Source organism: Ascaphus truei, chromosome 6 (genome assembly GCF_040206685.1).
Source record: "Ascaphus truei isolate aAscTru1 chromosome 6, aAscTru1.hap1, whole genome shotgun sequence".
NCBI lineage: Eukaryota > Metazoa > Chordata > Amphibia > Anura > Ascaphidae > Ascaphus > Ascaphus truei.
The window spans coordinates 13,666,372-13,679,593 of NC_134488.1; the positions used below are offsets into that span (position 1 = coordinate 13,666,372).

Sequence of the window (13,222 nt, forward strand, 5' to 3'; positions counted from 1 at the left end):
ATAGAAACACGTATCATTTGCATAACTTAAGCAATATTGGTGTACGTGTAAATATTTGTTTTTAAAAGTTAACACAGTAACTTTTTGAGCTTTTCTCTCTGTAAAATTGTCCCCAATATCATCAGAGTTCCCACAGCTAACACAAATAACGCTTGTGTACGGTTGTGACCTATAGTTGTCTTTTATTCGTTTCAAACATGAAAACAACTCCAATGTCAGTTAAAGGCAGAGACAAAACCAGGCGTAGCATAGTTACTACCCTGGGGCAGGTTTCCCGGAGATCATGGTAAACAGTATAGTGCCACATTGCAACAGGGCTGGCTTCTGTAAGACGCTATTCAAGGTCACCTGGATAGTATTGTTCAAGTTCCTCAATTAGATAATCAGTAATTACATTAAATGTCTCAGGTATTCATTTTTGTCTTGCAGAAAACATTGAGCATTCTCACTTTTTCTCCCTTTTCATCCACAAACTCTCTTTCAAATGTTGCTTGCAAGCTTTCCTTCAGCTGAATAGTCACAATTTGCAGTTATTTCTTTGACTTCCTCTTCATAAATTCAAATTAATCTCATGGAAAGAGTGACGACTTCATCAAGGGACATGTTTGTCTTCTGCAAACAATTGCTTGTTGCATTCAGCCGGTGTTAAATGTTTTCCCACACAAATGGCACAATGGCAATTTTGAAAGTACTTCGTTGAGCTTCCATTGCTTCTGCTTCAGAACAAACACAAGGTTGTTGTTCATAACAGATCTTCAGCTTATCGTGAGCATGTTCATAACTTTTTCACAATGCTTTTGTGGCATTTGCACACTGTGTACTAAACAGATAAGGATAAGGATGAGTTGATCCAGAGAAAATGTGCAGTGCAGGGGTTGCAAACCCCAGTCCTCAAGGGCCAACAACAGGTCAGGTTTTAAGTCATTCTGCAAGTGAAAATTAAGTGCAGTAAAGCGCTCGCGTGACAACCTAAATAAATTAATTATACAATAAGTGACAATGATACATGAACCTGTGTACTGGAGTCCGAAAAAGAGTCATTAGAGCAGCCCAAAAAATTACTCTGGTTATCTCACAACCAGTATGGAGATGAGAGTGGCAAACCTCTTGTGGCGCTGAGGAAAGGGGTAGCCTATGAAATTGAAATGGACTGTGGAGATTGTCCTGTTCCTTGAAGTGTTAGCTCAAGAGAAGGGAGACAAAACATGAAGAGACACTGCAATAGTGCATTACCCAAGGAACATAAACATGAAGTAAGTAGACTGAGCAATTTAATAATCCGAAATGGATTGATAAAAATGTGTACACCTGTACATCAAATTAATAAAACATCTGAGTGCCGAAGCACTCAGAATAAAACTTTGCTCCCCCGATAGAAAAAAACTGGAATCCTACTCACCAAAGATGACTAGGACATACGCCTTAATATGATTGGTCTTTAGCTGATCGGCACCGCTCGCATTGGGGTGCAGCACGCCAGTGCCTCGAGGAGATCCGCCTTCCGTGCTCGGAGTGTAATACTTCCAGTCTCACCGATCGGCTCCTCTGCTGACGTCACCGCTAGTGTCCACTGCTACGGTGTCCCTGCTATGCCAAAATTGTCCAACGCATTTCGAAACTCCAAATTGTGGGTTTCTTCGTCAGGGATGGATATTGAGTGGGTATGAGCTCCTATATATACCCAGAACTTTCAAATCAAGCAATCAATTTCAAATTAACCATTGGTTGACGGCCATTAAGACTGTTATAGTCTTAAAAATCGTAAATTCATAAAATAATGAATAATTGGATGATACATACATTCACATATACAACAAAAGATTTCAAACATGAAATATGAAATACTTAAGTGCCTAGTCATCCTGTTAACAGAACCCGAGCATTACAAATACACTAATCATTAATGATTCATTAATTGACCGATCTATAGAGAGGCAAAGTAAATTAGCCCACCTTAAGATATTATAAATTTCATGGCAAACAATATCCAATGAATATATTTTACTCGGATTTGCCAACAACAGATCTCTTATACTATATTAGTGAAAGCACTGTATGTTTGCCTGCCTGCCTGGATGTCCGGTGTCCCTAGGGGAAATCTCATTGGTCCCTTGGCCCGCCCGCCCCCGCACACCTCTCATTGGCCTGAGGCGGAGTGACGGGCCAAAGGACACACAGGGACACACACACACACAGGGAACACAGGGACACACACACACAGGGGGGGACACACTCACACACTCACACACTCACACGGACACACGGACACAGACACACACACACGGACACAGGGACACAGGGACACACACACACAGTGACAGACACACACACAGTGACACACACACACAGTGACACACACACACACACTGTTACATACATTAGCGGGGCTCACAGTGTTAGCAGCACCCGCGCGCACCTCCTCCTCTCCCCGTGTCTCCCGCGCTTTCGCCCCGACCCCCCCTCCCCCGGCGCCGCTACAGTCAGCGGGACACACACACACACACACTATTATTACCCCTTCAGCGCCCCCCCCCCCCACCCAGTGTCAGCGGCCGTTCGAGACCCCCCCTCTATATCTCCCACCTCTCCCCCCCCCCCCCCCACACATATACATGCCCTCCCCTCCCCGGCGCTACAACTCACCCCTCCCCGGCGGGGGAACAGCCAGTGGCCAGGCAGGCTGCCTCGCGGCGCCGAGTGCCCAAGATGGCGGCGCCCGGGACACAGCGGGGGAGCGGCCACAACACGCTGCCTCCCGCCTCAGATCCACGTGGGACCTGCCGGATGGGTGAGTGAGCGGCCTTCACCTCCCCTCCACCCCCCCCTCCCCTCCAGTGTCAGTGTCTCCCCGATACCCCCCCCCCCCCCCGGCGCCGCTACAGTCAGCGGGGGAGCGAGCGAGCGCCCGGGACACAGCGGGAGAGCGGCCACAACACGCTGCCTCCCGCCTCAGATCCACGTGGGACCTGCCGGACGGGTGAGTGAGCGGCCTTCACCTCCCCTCACCCCCCATCACCTCCCCTCACCCCCTTTCACCTCCCCTCACTCCACTTCTCCCTTCCACCCCCCTTCACCTCCCCATTTACCACCCCCCCTTCACCACCCCCCCTTCACCTCCCCTCCACCCCCCCCTTCACCTCCCCTCCACCCGCCCCCTTCACCTCCCTTCCACCCTCCCTTCCACCCCCCCCTTCACCTCCCTTCCACTCCCCCCCCTTCACCTCCCCTCCACTCCCCCTTCACCTCCCCTCCACCCCCCCTTCACCTCCCCTCCACCCCCCCACCTTCACCTCCCCTCCACCCCCCCCTTCACCTCCCCTCCACCCCCCCTTCCCACCGCCTCCCCCCCCTTCCCACCGCCTCCCCCCCCTTCCCACCGCCTCCCCCCCCTTCCCACCGCCTCCCCCCCCCCTTCCCTCCACCTTCCCACCGCCTCCCCCCCCCCGCCCCCCCTTCCCACCGCCTCCCCCCACCCCTTCCCACCGCCTCCCCCCCCCCTTCCCACCGCCTCCCCCCCCCCCCTTCCCACCGCCTCCCCCCCCCCTTCCCACCGCCTCCCTCCCCCCCTTCCCACCACCTCCCACCCCCCCTTCCCACCGCCTCCCACCCCCCGCCATCCCACCGCCTCCCACCCCCCGCCTTCCCACCTCCTCCCACCCCCCGCCTTCCCACCGCCTCCCACCCCCCGCCTTCCCTCCGCCTCCCACCCCCCGCCTTCCCTCCGCCTCCCCCTTCCCACCTCCTCCCCCTTCCCACAACCTCACCCCTCCCCCCCCTTCCCACCACCTCCCCCCCCTTTCCACCACCTCCCCCCCTTCCCACCACCTCCCCCCCCTTCCCACCACCTCCCCCCCCTTCCCACCACCTCCCCCCTTCCCACCACCTCCCCCCCTTCCCACCACCTCCCCCCTCCTCCCCCTTCCCACCACCTTCCCCCTCCTCCCCCTTCCCACCACCTTCCCCCTCCTCCCCCTTCCCACCACATCCCCCCTTCTCTCCCTTTCCACCACTTTCCCACCACCTCCCCCCTTCCCACCACCTCCCCCCTTCTCCCCCTCCCCCCTTTCCACCCCCTCCCCCCTTCTCCCCCTTTCCACCACCTCCCCCCTCCTCCCCCTTCCCACCACTTCTCCCCTTCCCCCCCCCCCGCTCCCCTTCCCCCCCTCCGCTCCCCTTCCCCTTTCCCCTCCGCTCCCCTTCACCCCCCCTCCGCTCCCCTTTCCACCCCCCCCTCCGCTCCTCTTCCCCCCCCCCTCCACCTCTTTTTCCCCTTTCCCCTCCCACCCCCTCTCACACTTCCACCCCCTCCTCTAACCCTTCCCCCCCCTCCTCTAACCCTTCCCCCCCCCTCCTCTAACCCTTCCCCCCCCCCTCCTCTAACCCTTCCCCCCCCCCTCCTCTAACCCTTCCCCCCCCCTCCTCTAACCCTTCCCCCCCTCCTCTAACCCTTCCCCCCCCCTCCTCTAACCCTTCCCCCCCCCCTCTTCTAACCCTTGCCCCCCTCCTCCACCCCTTGCCCCCCTCCTCCACCCCTTGCCCCCCTCCTCCACCCCTTGCCCCCCTCCTCCACCCCCTCCTCCCCTTCCCGCCGCCCTTCGCCTTCATGCCCGCCTCCCCACCCCCGCCTCTGCCTTTCACCCGCCCTTACTCGGCCGCCTCTGCCTTTCACCCACCGCCTCACAGCCGCTGCACGCACTCAACAGACACCCGCCACACTCGACACATACCTGCCGCCACACACACCTGCTGCCTCCCGCCCCTACGCACCGACATCACTGACCCACCGCCTCACACCCTAGCAGGACCCCCACTCACAGACAGCACTCACAACCCACGCACCACCCGCCGCCTCACACCCTAGCAGGACCCCCACTCGCACACAGCACTCACAACCCACGCGCCACCCGCCGCCTCACACCCTAGCAGGACACACGACTCAGATTTTTACATCACTTATGCCACCAAAATATACATTGTACTGTGGTGTGGTTACAATAAACCATTTTTATACAACATCGTATTACATTTTCTTCCATCTTTCTTTTCAATATTATTATCCAACCTTTACAACAAATACTCACCTATTGTTCCACAATTTATAAATAATACTACCTATTACGCATTTACATCCCGGGCAACGCCGGGTCTCTCAGCTAGTGACTTAATACATCTAAGTCAGACAAATATCAATTGATTTTACAAAGAAATATACATTAGATTTTACATCAGTGATTAGCAAACAAATGCAATTATAACGATAATGCAATATGATTTTGCACAATACATCGAATTTCATCATAGGCTAATGGAGAGGCACTTTGATATGACAGAAACTTGGAGATAAATTACTAATAGGTACATTCTCACCTTTCATTATGATATTCTCAAACGAATAATAGTGACCAAAACTAATTTATAATATATTAGAAAATTATATATTAAATATTATAAAATAAATAAATAGTGATAGACTAAAAAGCCACTTAAATTAAGTTAAATAAATCAATATGTAATTTATGTGGAACCATATAGACCTTCATAGGGAAGAAAATCTTAAAGGAAACAGGCAGATCAAGATAATTGTGATGGACTATAATAATCAGATGTATAATACCTATCGACCGACAATTCTATAGTCCAAAACTTTATCGTGTTAATCATTTTAAAAATGCTGATAGGTCAAGTTTACGTTTAAGTCATTCTGACTGAACCATCTGTGCTGAAGCAGGGATATCCCTAATATCTGGCCTGTTGGTGGCACTTGAGGGCTGGAGTTGGCCTCCCCTGGTGTAGAGGCTTTCTAAAAACTAAAGGAAAGTTACTAAATTACTCCTGTTGCACAGGCTTCAGCAGCAGCACATGTTCCCTCTACAGTAAGTGAATAAGAGGCACATATTCACACAAGATTTATGGCACAAATATTTGCTTGTAAGCCATTGTATTTGATATTGCTGCCCTTTTTATAGCTCTGACCGCAGCATTAGCAGAGGTCAATTAATTTGTTACCAGTTAGCACTGACAATACTTTGCATTCAAGGTGTTCTCCTGCATGCAAATGAATTGCTACACATTACCAAAAAATGCACTCAAAAAAGTACAATTAATGTTACTTGGTCAACATGACTGAAATCAGGTGGGGAGTCCACAATAATAGAATTGTACGTGTGTCTACAACTTTAGCTGATATAAGCTCAATACATTAATTGACAGTTGTTGATGACATATACTGTATAGCTCCTTACTACCCTTCCTGACCCACCATACTTTTTAATATAATACAGTTCTCTAGTATCAAATTTGCTATTAAGGCACCCTAAGAAACAACCATTCTGTCGGGAACCTAATAATTAGATGGTCACACGAAAGCTGATACCACGTTTCCCCAGAAATGGCACAATAGCAGCAATGTGTCTTAAAACACCTCTCTCCAGTAGCGTTGCTCATTAGCTACTTGCTAAAAGCACCTAACGACATGTTTATACATGACCTAAAATAACACAACGTTCAGTCCCACGTTAACTTTAACGGCCCGCTGTAGAGATGCGTTGAGGTGGTCCATACCTCTTTTGCATATCATTAGCACTAACATCCATTAAAGTTAATGCCAGGCCATTTTAGCATTAAGACAGCAATCAATGCATCGTTATGGAGGTATGAAGATCCCCGTTAGCACTTAATGAGAGGATAACTGAAGTTAACACCTCATTAAGTCACTTACAGAGCTTTGTGGATCTACGTCTTTTTTATTTTTCCCCCCATAATTTAGTAAAAATCCAAATAGAGTTTTGGCAAAACCATACCAACAATATGCCGCTAATGGTTTTAGGCGAGAAGTGGATTTATTGATGTGGTGCACTGCTTCCTTTTAAAAAAAAAAAAAATACAAATCTTTCCACATAGCCCCCATTAAATCCTGATACAGACAGGGCTTGGAATGAATCAGAGTACAGTGTACAAGTTGCCTAGAAAATGCTGAGTATATCAATCAATCACGTACTCTATGTCAGGTTTTTTTTGTAGTGAATTCCTCCCACAACTTGTTTATGATGCATTGAATCTGACAAAAATATACTGATTGTCTGAGAGCCTTGGAATATATTGTAAACATCTTCTGTTTCTTTTTCCATATGTCTCTTGTTCTTACATTTTGTCATCTCCAGGTGGGTGCTTATACATTCTGAGGAGTCGGTGCAGGACATCTGTGGTTTAAAGCAAACACAGATAAAAAAATGCTGTGTCCCCTTTTATCACCTTGACTGTGGGACATGGAAAAGAGAACTGCTATCCCAGCAAGTGTATATAGTGGCAGGGGTTAACAATTATTTTTGTACATTTAAGGGCATAGTTCTGAAAACACCAGTCAATTAAAAAAGTGTATTTACATTATGTGGATAGTTATTATGCCCTTAAAAGGTGCGGTCCTATTGAGAATATTTTTGGTCATAAATTTGCAATTCAGATAAAATATATTTACATATTTACATTATCAAATTCTGGCAAATTGTGACGATTTCCAGGGGAGTCAAATGCATTTTAAAAGTCACAACTTTGACTGATGCCATCAATGTTAACATATTATATGAAGCAGTAAGATCAGTTGACAAATGTATACAAATGCATATTTAACCAATACAATACTATGATGAAGCAACTGTTTCTTTGATTGAATCTTCTATTTATGTATTAATGTTGGATCAATGGATCTAATACAAGAAAACATTTTTTTTCAAGCGGTTAATGGTTGCATACACTTTAATTGTACTGCTATGTTAATTAACAAACTCCCTTCTTGCTTCCTTCTAGATATGTAGCTTGGAATTTGCATGAGCCAAGAAGGGGCAAGTTTCACTTCTCTGGGGACCTTAACCTTGGGTAAGGTGAGATTTGCATGTGACCTGTGGTGGCAACCATGGACATTCCATAGTCTTTAAATACCACATTTGTCTGTAAAGGTCATGTTTCATAGTAGCACTTTGGTTATTTTTGTATGGTCAAATTCAAACACTTACACTACAATGTAAGATATTGTAAAGTGGCAGTGATGGGGTCTTATATCACATACAGAATATACCAGGACTAACATGAAGTCCTTGCAGTATAACTCATGGTGATGTTAAACAATGAAAACAGAAGATCCAGCTGTGTAAGTAGAAGCTTGAATCAGATTCCAGGTCACACAAATGTGGGGGGTTTGGACAAGGAGTACAAGGTTTCCTCTTCCTGTTAATGTGAGATTCAAGCCTGCTGTCATTTTATAAACCTAGGTTCTCTAGACTTTTTTTATAAAGGAGATTTCCCCAAACATTGGGTCTCTCTATATTTCTGTCAGCACTCTGTACTTGTCTTATGTTTGGAATTTTACACGTGACTGCTCACTGAATCTTCTTGCTCTCATTTTGTTCGGTTTGAACTACATTTGTACATGGTGTCACAGTAGGGTTAACCAGCCTCACATAATGAAGATGAAGCCCGACTGGCTGCCCCAATACGTGTGTAATGGCCGACTCTGTGAGGCTCATTTTGGCTTGTATATAATGTTGTGTTTGTAACCTGTTCCAGATGAGAGCAATATCACTGTGTGATATCTGGAAGGGGGAAATTTGTGTTATTTGGGGCACAGGGATTGTATATGTTAAAAGCACTTGTATTCCCTTTGGTTATATGTTCCCCATACAGTTAGTAAGGCAGCCAGCCTTGTATTTTGTGTTGTTAGTATTTGTCTGCATGCAGACCCAATAATTCACGTAGCTGGGCAGCCTGTGGAGAAATGCCGGCTCGTGACAGAGGCTGGGAGCGGCGTGAGCATCTGGACAATGGTAAGCGGGGAAGGGCTGTTAATCAGGTCCGGGAACTGGCTCTTGGCGGTGCAGAGCCTTTGTTCATCCAAGACGCTGAGGCGCCTACCCAGCGGGAGGTATGGGGCTGGCCAAGGGAACCATTGTCGGGTCTTTTAACCGTAGACACGATTCCCATTGGCCAGTCCAAATTTCCCACTTTCCTGCAGATCCCTCCTCGAGGAGCGGTCCTGAGTGGCTAAGCCGGCCCCCCTCTTTTGATTGGTGCCGCCGGGCGAGCCCTCGTCCTCGGATTGGCTGCACCGTCACGATCTGTTCTGATTGGTCGGCGGCCTCTGCTCCATGAAAAAGATAAGCAACCGGGGTCTATGTAAGGAGAATGCCCGATCAGAGAACCAGAGAGAGTTTGGAGTTGATCGGAGACACGACTGGCGGGTTTTTCATAAGTGCTATTGGACGAAAAGCACAGAGAAGCGGGACAAGTTGCTGCACAGGGCAAGCCTACTGATGCAGGCCCCTGCACCTAGTTGAGGCTTCTCCCCAGGCCCCAATTGGTGAGTGTACATTGTGATTGTGTATTTTGTATGTTTGCTGGCTTGCCAGAATAAACTTTCGTTTATTCAACTTCTGTGTCATGTCTGGTGATAGTGATCCTGGTGTTTTCGGTGTTAAAAGTTCTGCTGTACCGTGACAAGCTTTTTTCTGGTGAAAGCGGTGGGATCACTAGGGTCAGCTCTTGATTTCAAGATCACTGAGTCAGTCTTTATTTCAAGACTGCAGAACCAGTAGTTCCAGACATACAGTGCATAGTCTGGTGTGCTTATCTGGTTTACGTTCACCTTAGTTATTCGACCCGATCCAGAATGTCCAGAAAGGCTGGACGTTACCGTAGCTGGACCCAGGCCGATGTGATAGCTCGTTGTGAGAGCTTTGGTCTGCCGACCAGGGGCAGATAAAAGGTGGACCTTGCGGAGGCCATTGCACGACATGAGGCCGGCTTGACTGAGGTCGCTGATGCGGTAGTGGTTCCGGCCACAAACGCCATTGCCGAAAGCTTAGAGGACGAGTCCCTTGTGGGTGTCTCGGATCGAGGGGTGGACAACCCTGTGGTTAACCAAGTAGCGGCTCCTGCTGTGGCAGTTGATTTTGGGGCTATAATGGCCGCTCTGGGACCTGTAGCATCCGTGGAGCAACACCTGCAGATCGTTCAGATGGTGTCGCGCCCTGAGAAACCCTCTGCGGCCACCTCCAAGACCAGTAGTCACAGTTCCTGCACCCACCATCCCCGGGTGTCATACCAGAGATTCGCGAAGTTCGTGAGCGGCACCGATGATATCGATGGGTTCCTGCGTGCATTTGAGAACCAATGCTTGTTGCACCAGCTTCTGGAGTCAGAGTGGATGAAGTACTTGTGCTAAGCGGGAAGGTTCAGCAGGCATTCCGGGAGATCAGTGAAAAGAAAATAAAGTGCGCAGCTAAATAATTAAGTGACGTGATAATAGATGTTAAAAAACATAACCTTAAATGGAGCGTCTGCAGCTGCGATGGAGGGGGGGCTCAGAAACCCCCTAGACTAGCAGATAAAGACAAAAAAGACACAGCGCACAACGCTCATAGTGCATAAAACAATATAATGAAGGTACAATAAATTAAATTGGGCAAAAGACACCGATAGAAGTAGGTCTGCTAAAACAAACCATAAAGAAGGGGGCCCAAGAGACTCCTCCCAGTCCTTAAATAGAAATAACGAGCAACAAAGACAATTTACACCCTTCCCTAATCAAAAAGGTGGGGGTAATTGGAATGAAAGAGGCAGGGATACCCAAGTATATGGCAATAGAAGGGGCTTCACCCCTAATAATGGTTATCCGCCCCATCCCAGACAGGAGGGACAGTTTAGAAACCCCAACTATAAAGGGAAAAATTACATTCCAAATTTTAGATATGGGCAAAGAGAATATAGTAATTATGATTCAAATTTTAATCAGAGAGATTTTAACCAGAGAGTTTTTATACCAAGTGTTAGGCAGAGATCACCGGCCCAACCCTCTCCCTCAGGTTTTTTAGACTCAGTCAAAAACAGACATATAGATCCACTGAGGAAGGGAGAGGGTCAGGGGGCAATACAAAAACCAGAAATCAAAGAAAGGAGGAAAAGGGTCCTGTCAGGAGAGGAACAAGAGGGGGGGCCAGATCTCAAGAAAAGAGATTGCGAGATGCCTTAAAAACCATACCCCCTAAAGGAATCTTTAATCTGTCTACCGTCATTTTGACGGATGATCAGAAAAAGGTTTTAGACAGAGGCCTCACTTTCTCCCGGTCTTGTGGTCCTAATGCTTTTCAACTTTACACGGACCTTCAGAAGTTTGTAAGGAATCTCACTCTGAAGCGGCATTTTATTAAATCGGACATAGAAAATACTCCAGCAATAATTACTACTGATATTGATATTGCTGAATCAATTCAGCTGGAGACTAGAGACGATGAAGTAACCTGCACACATACTCACTTTAGAGGGAAGTCAAAATTTTATCCTGCACACTCTAAAGGTCACCATATAGAGACATTTTTTAACATGGTCAACAAGGATTTTAATCTTTTAACCAATAATTTTAAAAATAGTGATATTAGACATAATTTAAATAAAAAGGAAGCATTGGCTTTAAAACTCCTAAAGGAAAATAAGAACCTTATTATCAGGCAAGCTGACAAGGGGGGGGGTGTCGTGTTACAAGATAGGAAGGATTATGAGGGGGAAGCCCTCAGACTCCTAAACGACACCTCCTCCTATAAAAGATTGAAAAGGGACCCCACTGGGGAATTCTTGGTTTTACTTAAAAATCTTCTTGATGAAGCCCTCACGAATAATGTAATTGAAAAACATGAATATGAATTTTTATACTGCAATTGTCCCAAAATTGCCATTTTTTATCATCTCCCAAAAACACATAAAAGTATGATAAAGCCGCCTGGCCGACCGATTATATCGGGAATAGAGAGCCTTACATCCAACCTATCCCAATATGTGGACTATTTCCTCCAACCTTTTGTAGTACAACTTCCTTCCTACCTGAGAGATTCAACATCAGTGTTGAATCTGTTAGAAGGGTTCGTGTGGAAAGACTCTTATAGGTGGCTCACTTGTGATGTTCAGGCCTTGTACACCAACATCCCACACGAGGAGGGTTTGAATGCTGTTCAATCTTATTTATTGAACGATGTCACTCTGCATCCCCTCAATAGCCAATTTATTATAGATTCCATCAGGTACATCTTGAAACATAATTATTTTATGTTTCTTGATGAATTTTTCATACAGGTTTGCGGAACTGCAATGGGCACTAGATTTGCCCCTAGTTTCGCAAACCTGTATATGGGAAGATGGGAAGATGAATGTATATTTAACAACAACCCGTTCAAGGCAAATATTATTATATGGCGCCGTTTCATAGATGACGTCTTGTGCATATGGGACGGCGACCAGTGCTCTATCGGCCAATTTTTGCAGTATCTAAATAATAATAATAAAAACCTCACTTTCACACATGTAGAGCATGAGACACAAATACACTTCCTGGATCTCAACCTTATGGCGTCAGCAGAAGGAAAGGTGGTAACAAAAACGTATTTTAAGGAGGTTGATTGCAACAACCTCCTTGTTGCCACAAGTAATCACAAAAAAACGTGGATATCAAATATCCCCAGTGGCCAATATTACAGGTTGAAGAAAAATTGTAGCACGGAAGCAGATTTTGAGGAACAAGCTGAGAAACTGACCCAAAGGTTTTTAGAGAGGGGTTATCGTCTAGAGAAATTAAATATAGATCTGGAGAAAATAAGAAAACTTGATAGAAAAAATATGCTATTAACAAATTCCAAAAAAAGCAAAACCCCCAAGGAGGGTGAGGGGAAATGCAACGTTTCTTTTATCACTAATTTTAACTCAATGACGGGGCAAATTGAGAAAATTGTAAGGAAACATTGGTCTATATTATCAAATGATTTGCTGCTGGGTGCTCACCTCTCGAAATTCCCAAAATTCATCTATAGAAGAGCAAAAAATTTAAAGAATACAATATCCCCGAGTGACATAAAACAAATTGAATGTCCTAGTGGGGACGATAAATGGTTAAGTACTAAACCAATTGGGAATTTCAAGTGTGGGAAGTGCTCAGTTTGCAAATATTTGCACCCAGAGAGAAAGACTTTTAAATGTATCAATGGAGAAACACATGGTATTAATGATTTTATATACTGTAACACTGACAATGTTGTTTATTTATTGGAGTGTCCATGTGGCCTTTTATATGTGGGACGCACTAAACGCCCATTGAAAGTGCGCATACAAGAACATATGCGCAACATTAAAATAGGTTTCATGAAGCATAGTCTTTCTAAGCACTATGCACAATTCCATAAATGTGATC

The 13,222-nt window shown here is 46.5% G+C and overlaps 1 protein-coding gene across 2 annotated transcripts in view; it reads left to right on the forward strand.

Annotated features, from left to right (window-relative positions):
- Window positions 1–13,222, forward strand: part of LOC142496666 (beta-galactosidase-1-like protein 2) — a 64,142-nt gene that overhangs the window by 24,216 nt on the left and 26,704 nt on the right. For both annotated transcript variants that reach the window (XM_075603378.1, XM_075603377.1), the window contains exon 3: window positions 7,804–7,872. In XM_075603378.1, the coding sequence (XP_075459493.1) occupies window positions 7,804–7,872 (69 nt within the window). The remainder of the gene's footprint in view (window positions 1–7,803; window positions 7,873–13,222) is intronic.